Here is a 24,565-nt window from a genome sequence, read left to right on the forward strand (position 1 = left end):
GCATTGTTCTCGCAGTGCTCTGAGTATCCCAGGGAGAGATCATCAGTTAAAACCACGTTCCTTGCGTGCCTGTGCAGAATGTTACATAGATCGTGAATTTTGAGCACTTTGAGGAAAGCAGAAAAGTCTAGAGGAAATATCAGGATTTGACTAAGTGGAATATCTTTGAAATATAATCAAAATCTTCATGTTTCATCCTCTACTGAAGACAGCACAGGAAACTCATTGCAATTGCAAAGAAACCAAAGCTAAACTAACTGCTTTTTTCTCTCTTGCTGCGGTACCTAGAAGGTATGTTATCCAGATGGCTGAACTGTGGTTGAACTTCGAGTGAAGTTTTTGGGTTTTGCTTTTAATAATGTTGGTAAATTCTAAATAATGTATTCTCAGCTTGTTAATGACTTGTTTTGCCTCACCCTGCAGCACTGTCCTCAAAATCCTTCCTACTTCCACTGCACTGAATTAATGACAAATACTAAAATGCAAGCCTGACCTGAGAACTGATGACCAAATTTGAGTCAAACCCATATTTCCAGTAGATTTCTTACCTGAGGGTACGGCAGCAGTGCTGAAAGGTACAGAACCAAACATGTCTGTACTAGCAGGAAGTGACTGGGATGAAGATGGGATAAAGGCATCACCTGGAGTAGCAGGAGTCTGCAGTAAGGCGGGAATAAAACACAACAATTGACATGTCAGCTGCAGCTTCTGCTGCACATCATACTTTGCTGTGAATGCTAAACATTCTCTGTAGCTCACAGTTTTGCAGAGAAAAAAAAAAAGAGAAAGAAAAAAGAATGGAAAGACACAGAAGGAGAGAAGCAGTAGAAATAAAGAATGTTAGAATGTGCTGGAGACAGGAGAAAAAGAAAATGAGAGAGACTTTGTATTAGAGGAAAAATAAAAACAAAATTTCCCTGGACTATATTTCATGCAAATATCGACATGATTTTTCTCTCCAGAACATGCAGACTTCTGCTTCTAGGCGTTAGGTGACAACCAGTATAAGCTACAGACTCAGGCATTAATGTAAAAAAAATAAATAGTAAAGGCAAATGAAACATCTGCAAGATTTATGGAAAGGTGAATAAATATTGCTTCCAATTAACCGACAGGACCAGAGCCATAGGTCTACGTTAAAGGAGAAAGACAGTATAATTGAGCAAGCTAAGGATGAGGAGACAGGACTTTGAAAATCTAGTCCCAGACACGACCCCAAATACCTTAGAGATCTGAGGCTGGTGACTTCCCAGCACCTCAATTTTCTCTGAATATTCATATTCCCTACAGCCTAAAAGTATGGTTCAAAAACATAATGAGAAAATAACTGTTTTCATTCTATGATGCAGAAAAGCCTGTTGAGAAAAATCTTCTTTCCTCTGAAAACACATTCAGCCCTGCCTCTCTCCAGTCTTTTGTCTTCCTTCCTTTAACAGCAGTTCTGGGATGTGTGCTTGGTGGAACCAAGGAGACGTGATATATAAGGCTGTAACTGGATCTTCCTGCAGTGCAGTGGAGAGACAGGGAGTTCAAGACAGAGAGCAGTGAAGCATGCAGCTCTGATAAACACCAGGGAAGGAGATCTGCAGTTCAGATTATATCTTATGTGACACCTAGCCCTATATCAGATAAATAAAAATTGAAGATATTTTTGCACTTCTTCAAGAAGCAGTGATTCCACATTCAATTTGCTTCACTTTTATTTTCTCACAACATAAGAACTACTTTGAAATCCTCCCTACTGCAAGGGCCAATGACCTGAATTGTAAATGTGCTCAATAAATGTGCTGAAAATAGGATGCAGAAAAAGACACTGTTCAGTTTCCCTGGTTACTTACCGGGGGAGAGGTTACATCAGGAGGAGTGGACATGTCCCCAAAAAGCTCTAGTTGGGTAACAGCCTGTGAAGATAAAATAACATTTCTATTTATCTCTAGAGGAGAAGAAAATACAAGTTAATTAGTAATAACTTGTAAAGTTAACTAGTTACAGCTATCAATATAAATTAATAAAAAAGCCATGTAAGCTTCGAATGTCCAGTCACATATAGAGGAAGTACACAGGCTCAAGCTGTGGGATTTTGATATTGCTGATGGACCTAAATAGGTGGCAACTGACCCTATAAACTGATCCTGTGGGGAATTCTCCCCCCTAAAAAATGAATGAAGTGTGAAAAAACTATTCCGAATGGGATCGGATGCATTATTGCTCTGCCCTTAACATCAGTAAACACCAAGCACGATTTACCGCCAGACCTTTTTCCCTGGCTCCTTTTCTAAAACCCCAATTCAAGGTCTTAAAACCCAGTAGCAGACTGTGGAAGTGACAGAAGGATACAGAAGGGAAGGACTTCTAAAGTACTGCCTGATTTCCCCTTGCCCATGGGACAGGTGTGACCTGGATAAGTGGACTTGAAGGAGGATGCATAACTGGGTTATTTTAAGTTTGTAACTCTACATTTAACTCATGTTGGAAATGTTTTCTAAGGGCACCCTTCAGTTTGATCTCAAATTAGGTCACCCATACAGGTGTCACGCAACTGGACCAGTAGGGAAAAGCACTTTGATAATGAGGAGCACCTTGAGTGGCTTCATAATCAAACCTCCTTCACATGCTCTGGAATAAAATTGCTCTCCTCCACCCGTTACCTCACCACCCTGTCAAACTGCTGGGATAAAGGACCTCATATTCTAACTATAAATTAGAGTGAGATATTAATTGAGGTTCATATAACAATCTGAAGGACCCCTATAGGGATGTTTCACTTTCCAAGGGTCCATTTCAGGACAGCCTGACTCCAGCACTCACCCTCTAGCCGTTATTTTAACAAACACTGTGATTAAGGTAATGGGGTTTTCCACTACAGGGACAGCTACAGAGTGTGGCCAGTTTTTACAACTAGAAAGCAGATCATGGCTGAACCATAAGGAGAGGAATAAGCACAGAGTCTGTGCACGCCCACATACAGATCTGGGTGGAAGGCAGCAGGAGCAGTAACACACCCAGGAAAGATGTCCCCTTCAGCTGGGGGCTCTCTCTCAGTGCTGCTCTCCAGCTGCAAATCAGTTCAGGTGGAGTCCAGGGCCACTAGAGCACGGATCCCTCAAAACTCCACAGGAAACCTAAAATCCATCCACCCTCCTTACCAGGGTGGCTAGACAGGAAAGCTGTGCTGGCAGCTCAAGGACTACTTCTCTAATACCTTCCTTCTGCGTACAGGCTTTCCCTCTCCCCTGAATTCTATTCCGTCATTCCCACATATACGGGAAGGCAGAATTCTTGGTACGAATGACATTTAATGCAAAGCTCAACTCAGTTCATTGAATCCCAACTCATCTTAGGCACATAAACTTTGCATCCTTATCACATACAGGCTTGAAATTCAGCTGTCTTGATCTGCAAACCTAGTTGAAACTTAGCCCTCATGCTAACCACCACACTGGCTCATCAGTCCTAACAGCTTTAAAGCCTAAGGGGAAAAAGCACCCAAAGATTTTTTTTTTCCTCCCCATTTTCTTTCATAAATGATCTTTCAAGAAATTAGACTATCATTCAAAAGGTAATAATTTCAAAGGTTTATACATTTTTGCAATCCAATCTCTATTCCCATTTACAAAAGCAATGCTACAATCACTTTCACCTGGAATTTGTAGAGCAGCTTGGATGATTCTCAACTTTATGTCTAACAACGTACCTAGGGATGAATTATTTCATGTTTTCTCACCTCATGCCATATATTAAATAGATCACATTGCTTTAGTGATATGACAATATATTTTCCTCTTATGGGCCTATATATCCCTGCAAGTATCTGTGTGGAGATGGAAGGAGGAAAAAAGATGAAAATCTACATTTTCTTCAGGGTACACTGATTCAAGAGTATATTACTAAAATACTGCTTGAAGTAACTTGTGCAAAAACAAAAAAAGCCCATAAATCACTTCTGTAGGGTGTGCACACACTAGGCAAGCATTGTGAAAATGCCCAGACAAGTTGGAATAATGACAACAGCAGCGTTCCTTCCAAAATCACTTCAAGCCTCCTGTAGGCTTTACAGATTCAAGAGATGCTAAGTGACACCACATCACAGAAGAGGTCACTTTCTTCTCATCTCTCCAAATCACTTGTTCAGCAGCAGTCCTACAGCTGCTCTTTTGCTGCATAAGGAAGCTTTCTACAGAGCTGTCCCCAGTACCCTCCTCTATGACTCGCTGTGTAATAGCCTCAGTCCTTCTGAGGAGGCCACAAGCAAAGGCTCCCGCAGGGCTTCCACCCCAGGTCAGGGAGCAGGAGAGCTGATCAGAGGGGGTGAGAAAGTGCAGGGCACATGTGGTTACACAGACCGTAACTTATAGGTCTTTTGGGGAAAAACACTATGCATTTCGTAACAATTCTGAAAATGAATTGTGAATATACTTCTGAACTCAGGATTATATGGTATGTACTCGGAAGGAGGCAACTCAGATCTCTTTGCCTCAATACTTCTGTGAAATAGAAACAATAATACTTCCCAAAGTGCTCCAAGGTGACGGATCTTGGGAAATCCTTCACAGAAATAATTCTGTTAAAGCTCTTGGAAGAAACTCTGTGGATGGATTTCTAAACAGGCAGCTGAACAGAGTGATATCAAAGCTGACTTTGGTATTTATTGTAATAAGATAAATCCTTGTTCACAATATTCCCCAAGGAAAATGAATATATTTACAGGGGGATTATTTCTCACCAAATAGCTACTTTATATGCAACAGGAGCTACAGAACTACGTTAGAAAATGGAAACAGAAATTTACTCGGAATGCAACTTCATAATTTACTTACTAGACACAACCTTAAGCAGCAGCACTTGGAGGTGGGATTTTAGTCTCACATGGTTCAGATCTGGATTCTGAGTCTAGCTTGCTTCTACAATCCAATTCTCAGCCTATGTAAATGCACACAACCCCTCTGACACAAACAAAGTTTTATCCACTTCCAGTTTATGAGATTATGAGACCATCTTTTACTTTTGTGATTTCAGTGTCGCTACAGAACTGAGCGCACCCACTATACTTTTTTGAATTATTCACATCTGATATTAGCTATGTCCTAGTGAAGTTAATCCCAAGCCGAACATTTTCAAATTGCACTATTCCAATAGCTGACTTTATCTATATTTCCTTAAAACATTTTTAGTGCCACGACCTTACCTGAGTGACTGAAACAAGATTTTCATCAATGTCCAGCAATAAGTTTCCATTCTCCAGCTGTAAAGCATGATTTATGAAATGAAATGAATGATTTATGAAAATGACATGAATTTCTGAGCATGAAAATGATAACCTCCATAATTATTGACTTCACTGTTGAAATGAAAACCCTTTCAATCTTGTAGGGAGTACAGATATGGAATCACAGTCAAAATGGTGATTTAAAATGCTGCTAGGGTATGGGGGCCAACAGGTAAACATAGGCTTTATCTGTGCTAAATCTAGTCTTCTGGTGCATACAACAATGTCAGTGCTTGCATCATAACTATTTACTTTTTCAGATATTTATTAATTCAACAATAAGCGTACATAGTGAGGTCTAATCTTGCTTATGGTACTGGAACTTGTCAGTGGCTTGGTGAAAGGAAGGACTTAACATACTCAGAGGGAAAAAAAAGCAAAACAGTTTTGGACAACAAAAGCTCTAAAAGCAAATATTTTTGGAAAAACACAGCTTTCTCTTAACTAGGAGAACAATAAATGTAAATATATTTAAGATGCAAGTTTCCTTTCCATAGCAATTTTTAAAATTACTTACATAAGTCAATTCAAGTGATGTTTAAATTGCTTGCATGTATGTGTAAATATGAGTCTACTGTGCACATACCCACACACACATATGTATCTATATCCATCTACATATTTAACATCAATAATGACTTAAGTGTCCTCAGAATGCTAAATTTCAGACAACACTTACAGAAGTGTTAGAGACTTTACTTCTTAAGAAACAAACACAACTGCAAATCATTGAAAACTGAACCTTAGATGACTGAGTAGCTTCACAGGAATTTAAAACAAGCTAAAAAGTCTCAGGAACAGCCCAGAATGTTTCCCCTCTTGCCCCCCCTCTCACCTCAGACCCTGAAGGAGCAGATTGTGCCCTCGCCACAGCCCCCAGCCACCCCGATGGCTCTGGGGAACCAGCAGGGAAACAACTGTGGCTCTGCAAGGAGGGGACGTGTGAGTAGCAGTCAACGAACGGGCCATCAGAAATTCCCACCTGTGTGCCACGGAACCTAGCAGAAAACATTTTCCTGACACATCCCAGCACACCCCCGAGTGCCCAATTATCGTGCAGCATCGGGCTGCCTCTTCCCTCAGCTCGCGGCCTGCGTCTCACGCTGCTGAGGAGACACCTCCTGAGGGTGCAATACCTGTGTCTTCCAGAGCGCTGGACTGCCTTCACCAGCAACCCTGGTGAGGTTGCAAGGCATCTACTGAGGGCAGAATTTGGCCTCTGAGCCTTCCGCCAGTTGGGCTTTTCAATGCACACAGATTAACCTTCATGATTTGAGTTAACAATCTGCTCCCTCCTCCTCCAGGGCACGACACTAAACAACCAGAAGCCTGAGAAGATGCTCCTTGAACGTGAGAACACCCCTACAGCTTAGTCAAGCAGGAACACGAGTGGTTTGTGACCGGTCACATAGACCGAGGCGGAGGAAACAGAATTAATCCTTGTATCTTGGTGACATTAAACCTGTAATGAAAGCTCCGTCTTTCTATATAGGCATGTGAGACACAGTGTAAATCTTTTAAACATGAAATATGTAAATCTGGCTTCTTAAAGCAGCAATGAGCTTTTTAAACCACTCCAGCCAGTAATGAAATTCCTCGTGATGCTTTTCACTGTTTGGTAAAGAAAAACATATAATCCAAGAGCTGGGAAAAAGCACTGATAAGAGGTAAATAAACTGCAGCTTTCATAAACCTGAAACGAAAATGATCCACCTCCACTGCGGTATTCCCTCTGATTGCCAACTACTCTGAAAAATATGTTTTCTAAGCAGTGTGAAAGTTTGGATTTTAAAAGAGAAATCTAAGACAGGCATATGGGTCTCCTAAGCCTGAGAAGCACCTTACTTGGTTCAGTCCTATCTATATAAGAGCCAGAATAGCCAACTTCTGGTACTCGGCCTGGTTTTACCAAAGGCAATGGATCAACACTAACCTACAACAGGAGAAAACCTGCTTAACATTGCTGTACTTTTGCAAGTGAGATGACAAAAGCAGGGTCTCACAAAACACATTTCTGAAATCTCAAAGAGTTACACAGAGATGGTGCTCAAAAAACATGAAAAATAGACACAGTAATTAACTTGCACTCTGATACAGATCTCAGCAAGCTAAAAAGAGTATGTAGGATACTAAATATAGTAATTAACCAGCAATTAGTAATTAACCTTTGTATTGGCTATTAGCTATTCAAGTCTTTTAAGACAGCAGAGGGATTTACACTTGTTTTCCTGTACTAAGGGTAAGTGTCATAGGACTTGGCCCCGTACACAAAAGAGGGCTCATCCAGGGCTCATCCAGCCACGCTGCTTCTCTGTGTTACCAATCCCCCTGGAAAAGTTGGGGGGAATGAAAGTTTAATTACAAGCCAAAGGGTTAATATCAAACCTGATTTTTTTTAAATTTTAGTTGAAAATGTAAATATTTTGTCTGTCAAATATTTTTTCTGATGGCTCAAATCATTATTTTAGCTCAGCAAAGCTTCAGTTATTTGCACAACCTTATACAGAAGGAATCCTGATATTACCACGAGCATCATGAGCTGCAAGCAGCTTGCTAATTAACTATAATTCATTCTTAAAAAAACAATTAGAACTATAACGAAGGAGCACAGCAGAATCGTGAGTAAACCAATAATCAGTCAAACCACAGCTAGCAGGTTGAGGCACACAGAAAATATCCAACAGACGCATCATTTTCCCGTAGAAGTATTGCTGGATTAATGGAGCAACATGAGATCTCGACAAAGAAGTGCACAATTCCTTCCTCATTAAGGACATTACACTGAAGAACTGTCTCACTGCTACTTGATAGCCTCCTTCAAATTAAGGATCTCTTCATATGATCAAAACACATGCGTACTCACTTGCTTATTTTCTCTTCTCATTTGAAGGGAACTTAATTCTGAATTCCCTGTGTACCTTGGGTATTTACTCTTCAGAAAATAGTATGGAAAATGTTTCAGTTCCCTGTTTTCTCTGACAGGCTGTAATAAATCAAGAGTCCAGAAGGGTGACTCCTCCCTGAAGCCAGACCCATGCTGTTTGCAGCCACCCCAGCACCTGGGAAAATTTAGGTCCCAGAGCACTGTGGGTGCTTGTGCAAGGTCCCAGCCATAAGGTCGCCTCCACCATACCCCCTCCAGAACCCACAGGGTGGGCTCAGTGAGCATGGTATACCTGGTCACATCACACGTATTTAGAAGAAATGCTTCAAGTCCAGAAATACCACTGTGTCACTGAAAAACACTGAACTGTTTAAAACATTGACACGAACTGCAAGCTGCTGTACCTTACATTTACTAGAGACTAGCAGGCCCTGACATCTATCCTCTAGAAACACAAGCCTGGCTTGAGATTTCGGTACCTTCACAAACACGTGCAATTTATTGTATGCAGCAGATGCAATGCAAAGATATTAAAATGAAACATATTTTTCCATTCTACATTAAACTGGAAACGAAGGGGAATATTAAAACATTTCAGCTGATGCAGTGGCAATGGCCAGCCTGCACTGAATTTCATTTCGGCATGAAGAAAGGTGTCTGAGCAGGAAAAGCAGGGACCAACAGCTTGCTGTAGCTGGCTCAGCTTCAGGGGCAGCCTCGGCCAGGTCTCCACCTCGAGTTATTGGTGTTAAAACAAAAGGAAAATTTTCAGGAGGAGCACTGAGATGTTCCCAGTTCTGCACAAAATCAGAGCAGTTAATGCAATGACTACTCCACGTGTATGTATGTATATCCACTTCTATCTATAACAACAGCAAATGTCGTCCAAATCATCAAATAAACTTCTGCCAAAAAAACACATTATCATGACAAACTAATGTATTTTCAAACTTTGCCACAACTAGCTGTACCTGTTAAAAATGCATGCCCCACATTGCAATGTGAAGCCTCATACAAGGGATTGCATTGAATGTAACTGAGGCAGGGTATTTGAGCACAGGAGTCTCTCAGCAAAGGGAAGTAGAAATGGAAGGCTTTGTAGACACAAATGGCCAGAGACTGGTCTGTGCAATCTCTTTCTTCTCCTGTAAGAAAAGTGGATCCTGAAAGCCTAACGCTGACAGCAGAGGCTGAAATTAATGGCTGAAGAATGTCACCAAGCTGCAAGCTGTTTCTTTAAACCACTGATGCAAACGTATGGAAAAGAAACGGTTATTAAGCTTTTCTCCACACCAACAGTCACAGAAAGAATTTAGTTTTCGGAGGATGGTCAGAGTGATCTGGAGAGCTGCTTGAACTGCTTTATTGCCAGACATTTTGGGATGCCATTAATCCAGGGACAAACTTTCTGCGTGAGCTGCTGGAGACGGGGCTGCCCACGTCTTCCGGATGCCTGCAGGCATGCTTCCTATGAGATGAGACCTGAAAAATCAGACCTGCAAATGGCACTGTAGAATTAAAGCCAGAATTAAAACAGAGCTCTTCCAAACACAGCTTCTTAGATGGGGCAGAAGGGTCAGGCAGCCCTTGTGGTTCCTAGACCTGGGTGGGCTCAGGTCCAGCCCAGCTTTATATGGGACCAAGGACCTGGCATGTATCCTCCTGTGGATGGCTGTTGGTCCTCCCATGTCTTCACCATAAGCCAATTACTCCCTGCCCATTCCCTGCTGGTTTGTGAGTATTTTCCACTTAGATGGTACTAGCCAAATGACTGCCTGTACCGTGAGGCATCAGCTATAATGCTTTGAATCTTTATACAGCAGTAAGATGAGTTGTTTGAAAGCCTTCATAAAATTGTAAGCAGATAGTTTAGACATTTTGATGAGAAGATAAGGGTTTATTGTGATGTGACTGACAGTCCCAGTGAAGGGTATTTACAGTCTGACTCTTATTACTAAAAACACCATGACAGGTAGAACTCGATGTGTATGTATAATGGGGAGACGATGGGAAGTTATGACAAAAAGAGCTCATTAGACATTTCACTTTTTTAGAACAGTTAATTTCCCATACAGAGCTACAGTTTCTAAGTGGATGGTGCATGTACCACTTAACACACGCTCTTTGGGGTAAGCTTGCTTTCTTTGTCTGTTTGATGTCTACTCTCAGTGAATGGGGAATGTGAGAATTTGTCTAAGGAAGGAACAAAGAGAAAATGGAATGAATGCAAGAAGAGTGAGTTGATGATACAGAGGAAGGGAGATGTAAATACTGAAAGGAAACTGGAAAGCATGAAAAGGGTGTGTTTGGAGCTGAGCTGCACTGCTTACAGAGGAAATCTCCAGAAGAGTAGGATTTGTTGGGAAGGAAAGCAGCAAAGAAACAGGGAAATAAATTGTATTGAGTAAGCAATCTTTTCATCCCAGTGTCAGAGAGGTGACCGGCCAACCAGCCATCACTCCTAACTGAGTTCAGCGGTACATTCAAATTCTGAGATCCTCATTCCTTTAGGGCTCATTTGCACCATATTTACACTACTTGGTATCAGAGACCCCACTGTGACTATGAGGAGTCACACTACAAAGCCCTTGGACACCTTCTGACGAGCGGCCTCCCACAACCACCCAGCATCGAGTCAGTGCGTCCGCCATCTTGACCTGTATGCAGTGTTACGTACGTCTGTTTGATGACACCACCACGAAGATGCTTCATACCCTCAGCCACAGTGGGATCCCCCACACACAGAGAAAGCAGCATTTGCCAAAACTGGTCCTGGTTTCATAGGAAGCTACATCTTGTTGAGAATCAGTGTGAATTACACCTCCCAGCTGCAAAGTAACCTTTGAAAAAGGGATTCTGGCTCTTAATTTTTACAGTATAGTAGGACTCATCCCACCTAAAAGTCTAACCATCTAAAAGTCAAGTTATTCCTTCACATCCTTTAAAGTCCATCCACAGCCACAAGAGAATGACAGACAGGAGGAAATCCTCCCGGAGGCACCTATTTCTCTCCTCTGGCTACTGAGAGACAAGTGTGGAGGGCCCCAAGATGACTAGCTCCGTATCCCTCACTTTTATGTGCTGAGGCTAGGGATAATTTGTCTCAGAACACACCAGAGGAAAACAATCCCAAGATGGAAAATCGATCTCTGTCTAGGGAACGTGGACAATTCAGTCTGAACTCAAGCAAAACTTGCTGCATTTTTATTAAGTGTTGTATTTATTGTCACAGGAGAGAATTCATGGTGCCTGAAACCTATTAGGAGCTGCAAAAAGTTTCTCTCCTTTCATCCATTATGAAATTAATGAAAGCAAGATCTCCTGATAAAGAAAGTGTCCTTTTAAGTTTAAACCAGGCAGATGAGCTAGATTATTTGCCCTCAGATTGAATTTTAGAGGTTTATATAATAAGGACAGCTATAAATTGAAAAAAAAATTATGGCAAGTGTCTCAATGACAAAGAGTCTCACACGTGGAAGGGTGAGCCATAAATCAGATGGGCAGTGGAATATTAAATTGCTAATTTTAAGAGCGATTGCTGCTTTTTTTTTTTTTAATACATGTTAATATAAAAAGGTAAAACAAAATCTCCGCTACATATTTCTCCCTCTTCCCTTTTTTCTTTTTTTCCTTTATAAATTAAAGTAGACAACTTGTTTGGAGAAAAAGGTCTAATCACTTTAAATACAACCAAGAAAAAAAAAAACACAAAAAAATAAGTCTACAACAAGCTTCATGGAGATGACGGATTAAGTATATTTGATGATTACAGAGTAGGTCCCATATGCCTTACATCTCACAGCCATGCTCTTTACCAGGACAGTCTAATACCAAAGTGTCTGCAGACATGATTGCAAGTGTACCGTACACACAGTCATACTGCAACGACCTAAATTACAGACTATACCCAGAGTAAATTTGAAACATCACTGAAGGAATAATAAAAAAGTCACTGGAAATGTGCAGAGGAAAAATTGTAACACTGAGCTACATGAGAAATGAGTGAAAAACCTACAGCTATTCCTGGTCCACAAATACCTTAATTAGCTATGCAACGTGAGTTATCTTACTACATTTTCCCAGCCAACAAGATGATGGCTCCCTCCTCCTAGTGGATTATCATGAAATATTTATGGCAAGTTTTGTTTGTTTGTGCAAACCACAGAAGTGTCACAACTCAGACCCCATCCAACCCCTCCCCAGCATTTATCTTTTTTATTTGGCATCTCAGTCTCTGTGCTCAGCCCAAGCTGTGCAATTTACCATATCCTTATGTGAGAAGAGCCTTTCTTTCTCTCCCTTGAACACAGGCATTTTTCCGACGCTTACAGCAAACTGAAATTCCTGACCTTTGCCTCAGTTTTTCTCCATTCTCACACAAATCCTCGGAAATACTAATTTTCTGTGTAACCAACACAATTAGACAGTTCCTCAAGGTATTGTTTCACTTATAGCCTAAATTTGTGTTAAACAACATAACCCACCCTTCAGCAAATGTATGCCTTGTTGCTAAGGCATCTGTTATTGCACTTCTCCTCTCAGCCACTTGTTACCATTCCTTACACATTCTGGAGATCAATGTTTCACCAATTCTAGATGCTCGTACACAGAAAGGGAATGGTGCCATTTGGATAGAACAGCGTATTTTACCCTTCTTTTTGAACAAAATCAACTGTCCATGCAAGGCATGGAGCAGAAAGAATTCAGTTTTCAGCCTTCATTGATACTCAACCTGTTAAATACTTTGAGCACTACAGAAATAACACAGCAAAACTAGGAGGAAATCTCTCCATGCTGACTACAGCCTGTAATAACCAGCAAAGTAATGCACTACTTACAGCAAAGATTCTGCCACTTAGGAATTTGTTGAGTGAGGTGTTTTCACACACAATCTTGGAGTAGTAGCTCCTTTCAGAGTTTCCCATGGCTGTTTAAACCAATTGCAATTACATGTATCTCTACCCTACAACTGTACAGCTGTACAGCTCTCGTAACACTAAGCTACCATAGAAGTTGGTTTTATTGGAAAAATAATTGCTTTTCCATGGTGTATGTTAGGCAGAATTTTTATATAAGTTTTTTCAAATGACAGAAGAGTAATTCTAATGCAAATTTGCAATGTTTTGTAACATATGATTTGAAGCTTCTTTTGAAATCTTCACCTACTTGCATGTTGTTTTCACACGGAAGCCTTCTGAGAAGTACAGACATGATAGCTGCAGAAAGCAACTGCAGAGGTCATACAAAACGTTCTGACATAGCTGTTCCTAATGCTACTTCTCTTGGCCTCCACTCTGTTCAGACCTTCCTTCCACTGCTGTCCTACTAAACCAAGCCGTAAGGAGCACAATATATAAAGTACAGCTCTGATGGAGTGCACAGGGGAGAAAACACAGCCATGCTCGGTCAGCGTGTGCCATGTGACTGAAGCAAAAACAGAGGGTGATAGAGCCTTGTGTAGCTTCAGGTAGTAGAATAACACTTCTGATAGATACAGCAAAAATTCATGTATTAACATGCAGAAGGCTCACTGTCAACTCTTAACCAGATGCCACATTTATAAATTGTGACTTCCTGAAGAATCAATCAGAAAAGACAGAAAGGAGGAGATCTAAGTAATGAATGAGATGGATATAGATGACATTACAACCCTGGTTACCCTGAACCAACCCAACAATAGCAGATCACTGATAAAATAGGCATCACATGGAATGTACCAAACATTGCATACAATAATGAAAGTCACAGAAGCTAAGAAACGTACCTTCTTGACTGCATATAAATAGTGAAGATACTTACACTTACAGGTTGACTTTTTGGCACATCATAAACACCTTCCTTCTTTTGGCTGGTAGGAACCTGCAACAACAAATGAAAACGATGGTCATTACCCCAGCAGGTCTGATGAAAAGTTGAAATCTGCAACTGATATTTAAGTACAGGGTAGTCATTTAAGGATGTTTTCCTTTTCATTCAAGCAGTAACGTTAATGGAGATGATACTGAAGAAATAAAACATCTATCTGAATTTTTAAAATCCTAAAGCTCAATAGTGCTCAGAATTGAGATTTTCATTCTTGGTTAGGTTCAGCTGAATGAAAATCAGGTGCGTGTGGACCTCCAGCCTACTAAAGTGGTTGTTTTTCATTTTACTTGGCAGTTAGAAGTGCCCATGGAAGGCACGATCAGGTCAGTATGTCATCTTCCTCCGTAACAGAGAACCAGAGCAGAGCGACTGATCTGAAGGAGAGAGATACTTGGCCTATGGCATTAGGTTTCTTCCTTCCAATTTATTTAATAACCTAAGTCAAGTAAAGTCACAACACGTATCCCTGCAGTGATGGGACTCTGCAGCTGCTCTAACCAATGTTTGGTCACAATTCTACAATTTGTACTAAGGAGTTACCATCCTGTAAGGGTCTGAGGCTGCATAACCACTCGCACAGCCAGGGAGCTGAAGTCAACAGCCTCTCTCATGGATAAAGACGATGATAATACAATTAAATAAACTTTGAGTGAGTCTTTAGTTGAGTCAACAGTCGTAATTTACACCTTGGGCATTTATATCTTACTCATGTAAATTCATTTGCTTTGTAATACTGGGCTGAATGTGCCTAAGGACTTCTGCTTTATGTATTTATAATTTGTGATTTTATTTCTTTTCCTTCCTAAAAGCACTGAATGTCTATTGCAAATGACATAGGCAAAAAGAACGGTAAAAAAAAAAACACAGGCTCTAAATAGACATGCACACTCTAAGTAAACCGGTGCTGCTTTTTCATTGAACAAAGACATTCAATCTAAGAAGGCTACATTTCAGACATTTATGAAACCTCAAAGGTAAACAGCAGAAATAATATTGCAGATATGAAATTCTGATACAAGAGTAGGTCTAGTTCAGGGAAAGCTGAAGGAATGGTACTTGTTCATTAAACTGCGCTATCATTTCTTACTTTGTATTACATACCTAAAGTTCTCTGTACTGTTCTAACACTCACATGTTCACATTTAGATGTCAAAACTGTGCACATCTTGAATGTGGTGCACATGGAAGAAGCTTTTCAAGAGCACTCAAGAGGCATAAACGCAGAACCTTCAGAGAAACTGAACATGTTTTATTACTATAGGCACTTTTAAAAGATTTCTCTTCTAATACTATCCTGGGAATGACTTGTTTGTCTTGGTTTTCTCAGGGTACTAGTCTCTTCCACTTAGACCACCTATCACATGAGACTAGTAAGTCAACAATTCAATTTCACAGAAAAAAACCACTCTCTCCTTACAGACTTGTAAGCGACTGTACAAAACCAGAAACCATGAATACCATTTCATAAGTCACTGGAAAGTTTTAGTCTTCCTTTAAAAGAGGGCAAATGCTGTGAGATAACCTATACTATAACCAGCACAGTATTTTTACTTTCTCCCTGGAAGGCTTCCCCCTCCCAGCTTTTCCCAGAAGTCATCCCCGTTTGCACACTGCTGCCCACAGCTGGTTGTGTAATGACTGTTTCCCTGCACTATCGATTCCACTGTTTTTACTCCAGCTTATAATTACATTTGAGAAGAGCAGATACTGGCTTCTAATAGCAAGACAGAGAAGCTTTTCTGAAAGGTATTTTCTTTCCCAACCTGTCTTCCTATTGTCCTTACTTGCCAAGTGGCACCAGATTTCTTTGCATCACTACTTAGACCGGGGGTCTGCAAGAGATTTTGCCTGTTTGTTTTTCTTTAGGTTGGACTCGATGATCTTGAGGTCTCTTCCAACCTAGAAAAATCTGTGAATCTGTGAATCTTTGCCTGGCGATATCAGCGAAGTGGTATCAGCACCAGTGCTGCTGACAGCTCTGCCTCTGCGACAGGTTGCAAACCATTTTGATGGACTTGCATCTTACCAGCAAAATAAGCACCACAACTCAACTCCCTCCCCTTTAGATTGTCAACTCCTTGCAGTAGAGAACATGCCTCTATACAGAGACCAGTGCTGCTACATACACAACAACAAACACATAGCAAAATCCTCTCCCCACCTCACTATCATAAAACAATAGACAGACAGAAGAGATGTTATTAAGAAACACTCGCTGAGAGGATTGGTACACGCTCAGTGATCAAATCATGCTCATTGATCAATCTGTGATGGTTGACTTGATGGTCTTGAAGGTCTTTTACAACCTAAATCATTCTAACTAATGCATTAAAGCAGCTTACATAGACAGTATTAAAAGAACAAACAGACACACACTTTGGGATAACATATCAAAGCAAGCTGATAGAGAGGATGCTTAAAAAGAAAGTTGTGTATTAAACAGAATTAGGCATTATCACATTCAGCATGCATCTTCCATCTTCAGTTACTTGTTGGGTAGGAATCTCTTCCAATATGGGGAAAAATGAGCTTTTTGAGCACCAGCTCTTGGCTGAAAAAGCAGAGCAGGTGAGAATGACTTCAACCCTTTTTCAAGACTTTGAAGTGAGGAGGCATGAGCTAACTGAGGAGACACACATTTTCCAGTGTAGTATGGAAAGACTTCGTAGTAAATAATAGAAACTAGCAGCAATTTATACCAAAACCAACCAACCAAAAAAAACCACCAAAACAAAACGACAAAAAAAACAACCCCCACAAGAAGACCTTTTCCAATTTCATTTTGAACAGTAGCCTGGACAGTTCTGAGTTCATCAAGATCTTGTACGAGAAACATTTTTTCTGGTGATCTGAGCTATAAGATCAGAGCTGTGGGGTCCCAGATTTATAGGAATCCAAGAGCTCATGAAGTAGGTGGGAACTAGGAAGCCAGTGGCTCTGGGCAAGTCTATGGTAGCCATACTTCAGCATCTGCCAGCTGCAGTAGACAACAGACTACCACTCGATGGCACCTAGTCTCAGCATTTGCCCTATTCAGGGTGTTGCCTATAGCAAATACATGCCCAGACTATGGTGCATTATTTATCAGAAAACAGGTGTTTGTTGTGCAGTGCTGTGGGACAAAACACTTCTTCACATCCTGATACTATCAAATGATGCCTTGAGCAACTCTCTCGTGACTTACAGGGCAGTAACAGAGGAACTTCAAGATGAGTAACTCACTACCTGTTTACCATCTTCTATGCCCCTTTTAAGTAAAATAAAACATCCAAAGAGCCTTCTTGTTCTCTAGGCAACTCTTCAGAACACAGGTCTTATCTCTACCACCAGAGTTTGCTCTAAGATTTCCAGACACGGGGAATGATGACCCAGTTTCGCTTGCTTTCACTGATACTTCCCTGAAACGTCCCTACAAGCTTTGCACTTTGATGAAGAGCAATCAGATTTTTTTTGTCTGAATGCAGTTATCACAGGAATTTTGTTTCTAGCATAAAACTGACAACTAGAGTAGTCAAGGACCGCTTTCCTGAAAATAGTCAAACTTTCAACACTGCGTGGTAGAAAATTTTCAACCTGAGGCATGCTCTCACCTTGAGAGCTTTGAATGCCTTGCTCTAGGGAAGCGGAAGGATGCGTATGCTATTGTGCGTGGCGGAGGTGCCAGGAAATCCATAGACAGGTTAAATGAATCTTACCTTAATGACCCTGTGATGGTGTCTACAAGATTATTTTCTAATTTTTATTTTGCATTTCCCTTTCCCATTTAGCATCTTTCTATTTTGGTTTACAGCTGCTCTACCCTTCCATTTTATTCTATTATCTCCCTACTTTTTCTTGTTACTTACAAAAAAAAAATAAATCACTTTTCATCTTTTTTATTCTATCCCTGCTCCTGTATACCTTAAAAAAAGCTTTTCCTATTAGCAGATCAACTTCTAGTACAGCTAGATGAAATGCTTAACCACTTCTTGAATCTCCTTCCCCTCCATACTGAATAGTTTCCTCAAATCACAGTTTTCTTACGGCATAAAGAGTTTGTCTACCTCCAGATTTACCTCTAGTATGTGATACAAAACGAATTACATTATATTTTAATAAACCCTCTGTACAGATCCCTTGAGCATAAATTGAATGACAAAAGATTATTTTATATTGCTTTCAATGCAATTCCTTTTTTTGTCAGTGCAAAGAATGCAAGCTTGGGTTCTAACATAATATATACCCACTGAAAATATTTTCCCCAGTATGGGGGATACCCACTGAGAGCTCTTAGGTTTTGCATAGTTATTCTCCTTGGTTAGCCAGAAAGAAGAGCAGCACCATCAAAATGCCTTTCTAGGAACTGTTTAGATGGTCTGTCCTCCATGAGATTTTAGTATCTGTTTCTTAGAACAGCTGTAAAAAGTTTCAAAGAATTAACAGGAAAAAAAGAGAATCTACCATTTATCACCTTACATGGTGTACCAAAAGCTTAAGACCCGTCATAAATTGACAAAGATAAAGCTAATAAAATTTGCAGAAGCTGAAAAGACAAACAAATTAATAGAAAAATCACACTGAGACTGGCGGATTATTCATGTAAGGTCGTAAGAATGAAATGTCAGACATTTTTGTGATGAATGAAAACTAATAAAAGTGAATTATATATGAAATGTATTTTACTAAATGCTTGCAATTGTTGCAATGAAAACACAGAAGCGGCGATTTTATACCTGATAAATGTTTTCTTCTGTTTCAGGCTCACGGATTGGCTCGTGTCCAGCCTCAAACACAATGTACTATTACACCAGCAGCCAGAGAGGAAAAGTCAAAGATGAAACAGAGGGAAAAAGGCAATTTGGAATTCCACATAAAAACACACGCAGGCATTAAAGAAACAAGTTCAAAGTACAGGCTGGCACCAACTGGTTTGCTAGAAAGCAGAGTAAGGTTATTTCGTATTTCATAAACTGATAGTGAATAGACCTAAATCTTCTCTAATGATCATTAGAGCAACTTCCTAATTCTTTCTCACTAGGGATACTGCCTGTAGCCCAATATTAATTTTCTGAAGTCAATGTGAATTTTGCCTCTTTTACATAATGGCAATTATTTCCACATGTGTTTGTTAGCTGTGAATAAAAAAGCTAAATCCAAACAGGGAGAGCAGGCTGGTGCTCTTGTAACGTGCCACATGGTGAAAGGCTGTCACTTTTCATCTTCAGGTTCTTGCTTTATTGTGGAGAGCACATAAAGTAAACCTCCTGACATTACAGAAGCCGAACAGTAATTTAGGGCCTCCTTATTCTTATCATCTTCCTGGAAACACCTTATTCAGTGCTCAAAAATCACTAATGCTTGAATCAGTTTCTTTCAGTGTGTCTCCAACTACTATGCCTCACTGGAAGAAAACAAAATCTCCAGAAAAAAAAAAAAAAGTTAACTGCTACATGTTTTGTTTCAGCACAAAAACATGAGAATGAAATTACATCTTTTTCTTCTTCACACTCAGTAGGATATTGGACATGAATATATTGACATATTTCTGATAATCATCTTTGCTCCCAGACGTTTTGCTTGGATGAAACAAGACTTAAATTACAGATCTATTATTAAATCATAGCCCAAATACCAACAAGGGAGACTATTAGAACGTCAATTCTACTGTTGTTTTTTTTTTCCTAAATATTCACCCTCTGAATGAAATTCTGGCTGCACAGAAGCCAACAGCAAAACATCAACTTATTAGTATGAAAACAAGATGACACCTTCCGTATTTTCAAATTAACTCCCTTTTCTGTTAGACTGTTCATTTAAAAAACAGTGACAAATGTCATTTGGAAACTGACTCTGGACTCACAAACCACACTTTAAGAAATATTTAATATTTCTATACAGATATACTGTTCTTTTACTTACAGCTTAATCTCTAAATATGCTACTTTCTGTAAAAATCTTAGAAGTCTCTGAAAATATTTATCTCAGCATGTACCTAGCCATTTCTGAAACTCCCAGCCTATACAGCTTCAGAAATTACCTGGTATACAGGGTCTTCTACATCTTCTTCCAAAATTGTCTACAGCAAAGAGGACAGGAAGTAAAAGCAAAGAACAAACAGTAAAGATAAAAGAACTGTATTCAGAAATTAAAGGACAGCAAAGAAATAAGCAAAATGTGCAGGTAAGCATATAGTTTTTTTTTCTTTAGTATGCAGATAAAGCCTAATTATTACACAAAGTAACTCTATTCATGTCTCATCAGTTTAACAATCTGCACCTTATTTGATTTGATTCAAATACAAACATTCAGAAGTATACAGAAACTTCCCTACAGCATAAGATGTTGTTAAAAAACTGACTTACAACACAATAGCCTTCATTAAAGTTTTCCTCCTGCATTAGGAGAAACACTATGCTGGAAATGAATGGATCATTTCAAGTTGCCAAGCATGTTCATCTTATCCCAGGTGATAGCTTTCATCACTGTTTAATCCTGCTTCTGAGCTAACAATAGCTGCTAGGCTCATATTTGTCCATTTCGAGCTAGCATCACTCAGACCCGATGCTGTTAACAAAAGCTGAGGACACCAAGTGCCTCTTTGGAGCAGTTTTGGGGGATACTTCAAGCCGTATGTTTCTTGGCAGTAGTCTAAGCTTATGCATGTACCTGGTATACCGCTTGTTCACACTGTTTGTCCTTTTGTGCCTTTTTTTCCATTTCTTCCCTTTGTTTCAGTTCATAGATGAGCTGAAACAGATCTCGCAAGTCCAGAATTACAGGTTCAGCCTGCAGAAACAAAAGGAGTGAGAAAGGTTTCTAGATGGCACGAGATACTCCTTTTATCCCATCCTGCTGATAGAGCAGTTATACTAACTCCAAAACAGAGAGAACTTCATACAGAATTAATTTCTGCCATAGCATGCAGGCTAAGGTTAATGATAATTATAATTTTGAATATAAAAAGCACTTATATTTATTAGTAGTTTCTTATACAGTGAAATTATGGTAGACTATACGCAAAGTCGCTAATTGGTTTCTAACATTTTGTTAAATGAGTATAGGAATATACCCAAAGTTATCTGTATTCAAATAGAGTAACCAGTTTAGTTAGAACACAAAGTTTTAACTAATTATATATATATATATATATATATATATCAAGAAAAATTGGAACTAGTAAAATAAATTCATTTTTTGCCAAGATGGCTTCATTTATTTGCTATTTAGGAACATGTAAGCAGACACTTGTGACAAGTATAGCACAATCACAACCAATACAGACTGGCCTCTTGACCAGCTTCTTATGAACATGACTTTTCAATTGAGTTACACTGTAGAAAATGACAATGGTCCAATACTTACTGCCTGGGCCGTTTTTATTGCCACAAATCTATGATTTCCCTCCTTTCCACATACATATCCAAACGCTCGGTGGTCTGTGATATCCTTTGCGATGTATGATATTTCATGAACTGCATGGTGGTGCTGTAGTAGCTATTAAAAAACAACAAGAAATATCCATCAAAATGTTCCACTAAAGCTGTATCAATTCCTTTCACCAGTGCTTCACCTGGATCTCAGCACACCTATGGAATTAAAATAAGCGTTCCCTGGTGTCAAAATCAATTAACTTCTGTACTCTTTATGCCCATCCCTTTTTCAAAATCTGGCCAAATTTGACTTAGTTTAGTAATTTGACTAAAACCTTCAACTGAATAATTTTCTCAGTATCTTCTGGTGAGATAAAATTCAATTAAAAAATAGGACTACCTACTTACTACACAGACAGTATCCTAGGTGCAGAATCCATATTAATAGGTATAGAAAAGAGAAAGCAGCAGCCTCCTGTAGCTTCCTACAGGGTGACTCTAAGGACAGGCTCATCTGCAGGGGTTGTAGGACTAGAGGTGGAAGATGTGATCTCTACAAATCAGCAGCAGGGCTGCTCTATCTCTACAGCAGTAAGCATCAGCAAGCAAGCGGTGTTGTGATATTCCACTTAAGCAGTAAAAAAAACTCCAAAAATTTTCCCAGAAAATTCATGGAAACATGGTTATCCAACTTAAAACAATGCTATTTGCAAATATTCACATTTTATTTAAAATCCTACTTTGACTAATAATAATTAGGAAAAAAAAAATCCAATTGCCTTTTAAATACGTGAGTAAAACTCTCCCCAGAGCCAGGACATGAACCTGAGACTCCTCTAAGCATGGTTTGGCCAGACAGCAATGCAGAGTGCCAGCATCCTTCTCACTGTGGCCTAATTAGTATTTCATTACCAAAGTAGCGCTTAAGTATTTCCACTCAGAATAACGTTCTTGAAAAGTTTATCTAAAACAAGCTATTAGTTTGAATTCCTACCCTCTGATACACTGGCTTGCTCCTTTATAATCTAGGGATAATGCCATTTCTGAGAGCAAGCAAAGCCTCACACTGAATTCTTTTGAGGTCCAGACTCCTGCTGGTTTGGAGAAAAGCACATTTTGAAAATCAGCATGGCATCCAGGCAATCTCTAAACAACCAGTTATTTTTAGAGTTTAAAAAACATTTTAAAATTCAAAACCAGAGAGGATCCGTGTGTGTAGAAGAGAAAAGGCTACACACGTGCAGGGCAAGTGACAAGTGACGAGACTCCCACAGAACACAGACTGAAATTTAAAAGGGAAGGCAGAACGCAAGAGGCAGATGACTATGTAGAAAACAAAAGACTGGACATATTTCTTTTTAATTTCTCAATAAGCAACTCCTAACTTCCCAAGAACAAGGTTGCCTGTTCTTAGGGAAATGGAAGTGCTGCCACTGACTTTGAGCTGTGGCTAAGCCGAAGGTGTGCTCCAGACTTCTGCAACGTGTTAAGTGTTTAAAATTAATGATGGGATCTTACTTAGGTAATACATGGATATTGATTTATTAGGCTTTTCTGAAAGCCAGCTTGCATGCTTACAATGAAATGAAATGTTCCCATCTCTCTATTCTGCATAAAACAGGGAACGTTATCTCTGGCTCCTATTAAATGAAAGTTCCTTGACATTGCTTTATTGATTGCGAGACAGCATTTTGCACTGAAATTAAACTGTGATCAGATTCTTTCCTTGTGGAATTACATCTGAAGAGCGTTCTACCATGGAAAAATATCACCCACAATGTAAGACAGCAGATGGAGAAGCTCCAATTTATTTGGGAACCCTCATTAACTGTTTGAAAATCATTACGTTTGTAATGGTTATGATACTTCACATATTGTATCAATATATGTACAGATTAAGTAAAGGTGACTGCAACATTATCCTTTCAAGTATTTCATTGTACCAAGTGTTTAGAAAGAGTTTTTCATTTGTTTGAGGGATACTGAGTTGGAACATACACATAAAATGTAATGTTGCATACACATCTGCACTGAAATACAGGAATAAGCACTTATTTGAACCTGGGCTTTCAGACCTTGATGCATCGATTGTGTCCTTTCTACATTTTCCAATACCTCCAAATATTATTTAAGGAGTGCCTGGTTCTCTGCTCATCGTGAAGCAGAAATGACACTTGTTGCAGTCAGCAGAGACTTACCAATGCAAAACGCCAGATCAGAGCTGCATCATTTTTGTAAATCATGTTGTAGGGCTGCAGCCTGCCTAATACCCTGCACAGCCCTTACATCAGCAAGCAGTGCACGGAAGGACAACAGAAGGGACGGCATGGTGAGAAGCACAGCCTCGTCTCGTCTCACCCAGCCATCCAACAGAGACTTACAACTGAGCCAGTCTATAAATACACGGTCTTTGCATGTTTTGATTAAATCTGCGCCTAGTGCACTCGCAGGGATTAATCTGTCCTGCAAAATGAGGCCCACCGATAGAAATGGCTTCTTTACCACTCAGCCTGTAAGTGCTTACACGTAGCCACCCTCTCGACAAGCTGTTCACCAGCCTCTGAAGGAAATGAAACAAGAACCACATAAAATTGCTTACAGCAGAACTGCTGGTCAGCACTCAGCAGTTAATATTCACAAGCTCATCTGCCTCTCTCTCCCCGGCCTCTTCTTTTTTTTCCATCTTCAAGGTTTTAACATGACTTAATCCTGTCTCCAGTGGGTCAAAAGCATATAAAAGAAGTATTTCATAGCTCGGAGATGTTTATGACACCCCCATGTGCACAGGCTGATGGATTCCACCACATGCTATCTGATGTTTTTACTGCATCTTTGCTGAGTGCTGCTAGGAGCCATGCGCCAAGTCTTAAGCGAGGTATCAGATTGTTTGGAGGGCTGCAGTACGGCAGAACAAATTACAGAGAAGACTTAATTTGTATTATGGTTCAATACAGTCAATTAAATATTGCACAGATTAGAAAGTAATTTAACATTTAAGCTTCACTTGTTAAAAAAATCCACTGTATTTCCTCCACATTATTTTGGGTCTCACATGACTTTAGTCACTGCTGAAAACACGGAGGATTTTAAAATGCAAGCGCAGATAAAGCCTCATATCGGACAACTAAGCCAGTCACGGGGTGCAACAGTTCTTCTTTTTAGGCTAAACACAATGGCGCTGGGGACAGCCCCAGCACCTGC

At 39.8% G+C, this 24,565-nt stretch overlaps 1 protein-coding gene across 25 annotated transcripts in view; it reads right to left on the reverse strand.

Moving 5' to 3' along the window:
• Positions 1–24,565, reverse strand: part of DAB1 (DAB adaptor protein 1) — a 438,670-nt gene that overhangs the window by 15,595 nt on the left and 398,510 nt on the right. For 20 of the 25 annotated variants that reach the window (XR_007162624.2, XR_007162623.2, XM_067001657.1 and 17 more), the window contains 8 exons: positions 21,357–21,488; positions 20,661–20,780; positions 20,032–20,070; positions 18,728–18,793; positions 13,950–14,009; positions 5,186–5,242; positions 1,839–1,901; positions 549–657 (listed from right to left, as the gene is read on the reverse strand). Coding sequence is in view for 23 of the 25 variants with exons in the window: in XM_067001657.1 (XP_066857758.1) it covers positions 549–657; positions 1,839–1,901; positions 5,186–5,242; positions 13,950–14,009; positions 18,728–18,793; positions 20,032–20,070; positions 20,661–20,780; positions 21,357–21,488 (646 nt within the window). In the remaining 2 variants the exon portion in view is untranslated. The remainder of the gene's footprint in view (positions 1–548; positions 658–1,838; positions 1,902–5,185; positions 5,243–13,949; positions 14,010–18,727; positions 18,794–20,031; positions 20,071–20,660; positions 20,781–21,356; positions 21,489–24,565) is intronic. The other 5 variants (XM_048062087.2, XM_048062088.2, XM_048062090.2 and 2 more) reach the window with 5 other exon arrangements.

The sequence above is a fragment of the Anser cygnoides genome, chromosome 8 (assembly GCF_040182565.1).
Source record: "Anser cygnoides isolate HZ-2024a breed goose chromosome 8, Taihu_goose_T2T_genome, whole genome shotgun sequence".
Classification (NCBI taxonomy): domain Eukaryota; kingdom Metazoa; phylum Chordata; class Aves; order Anseriformes; family Anatidae; genus Anser; species Anser cygnoides.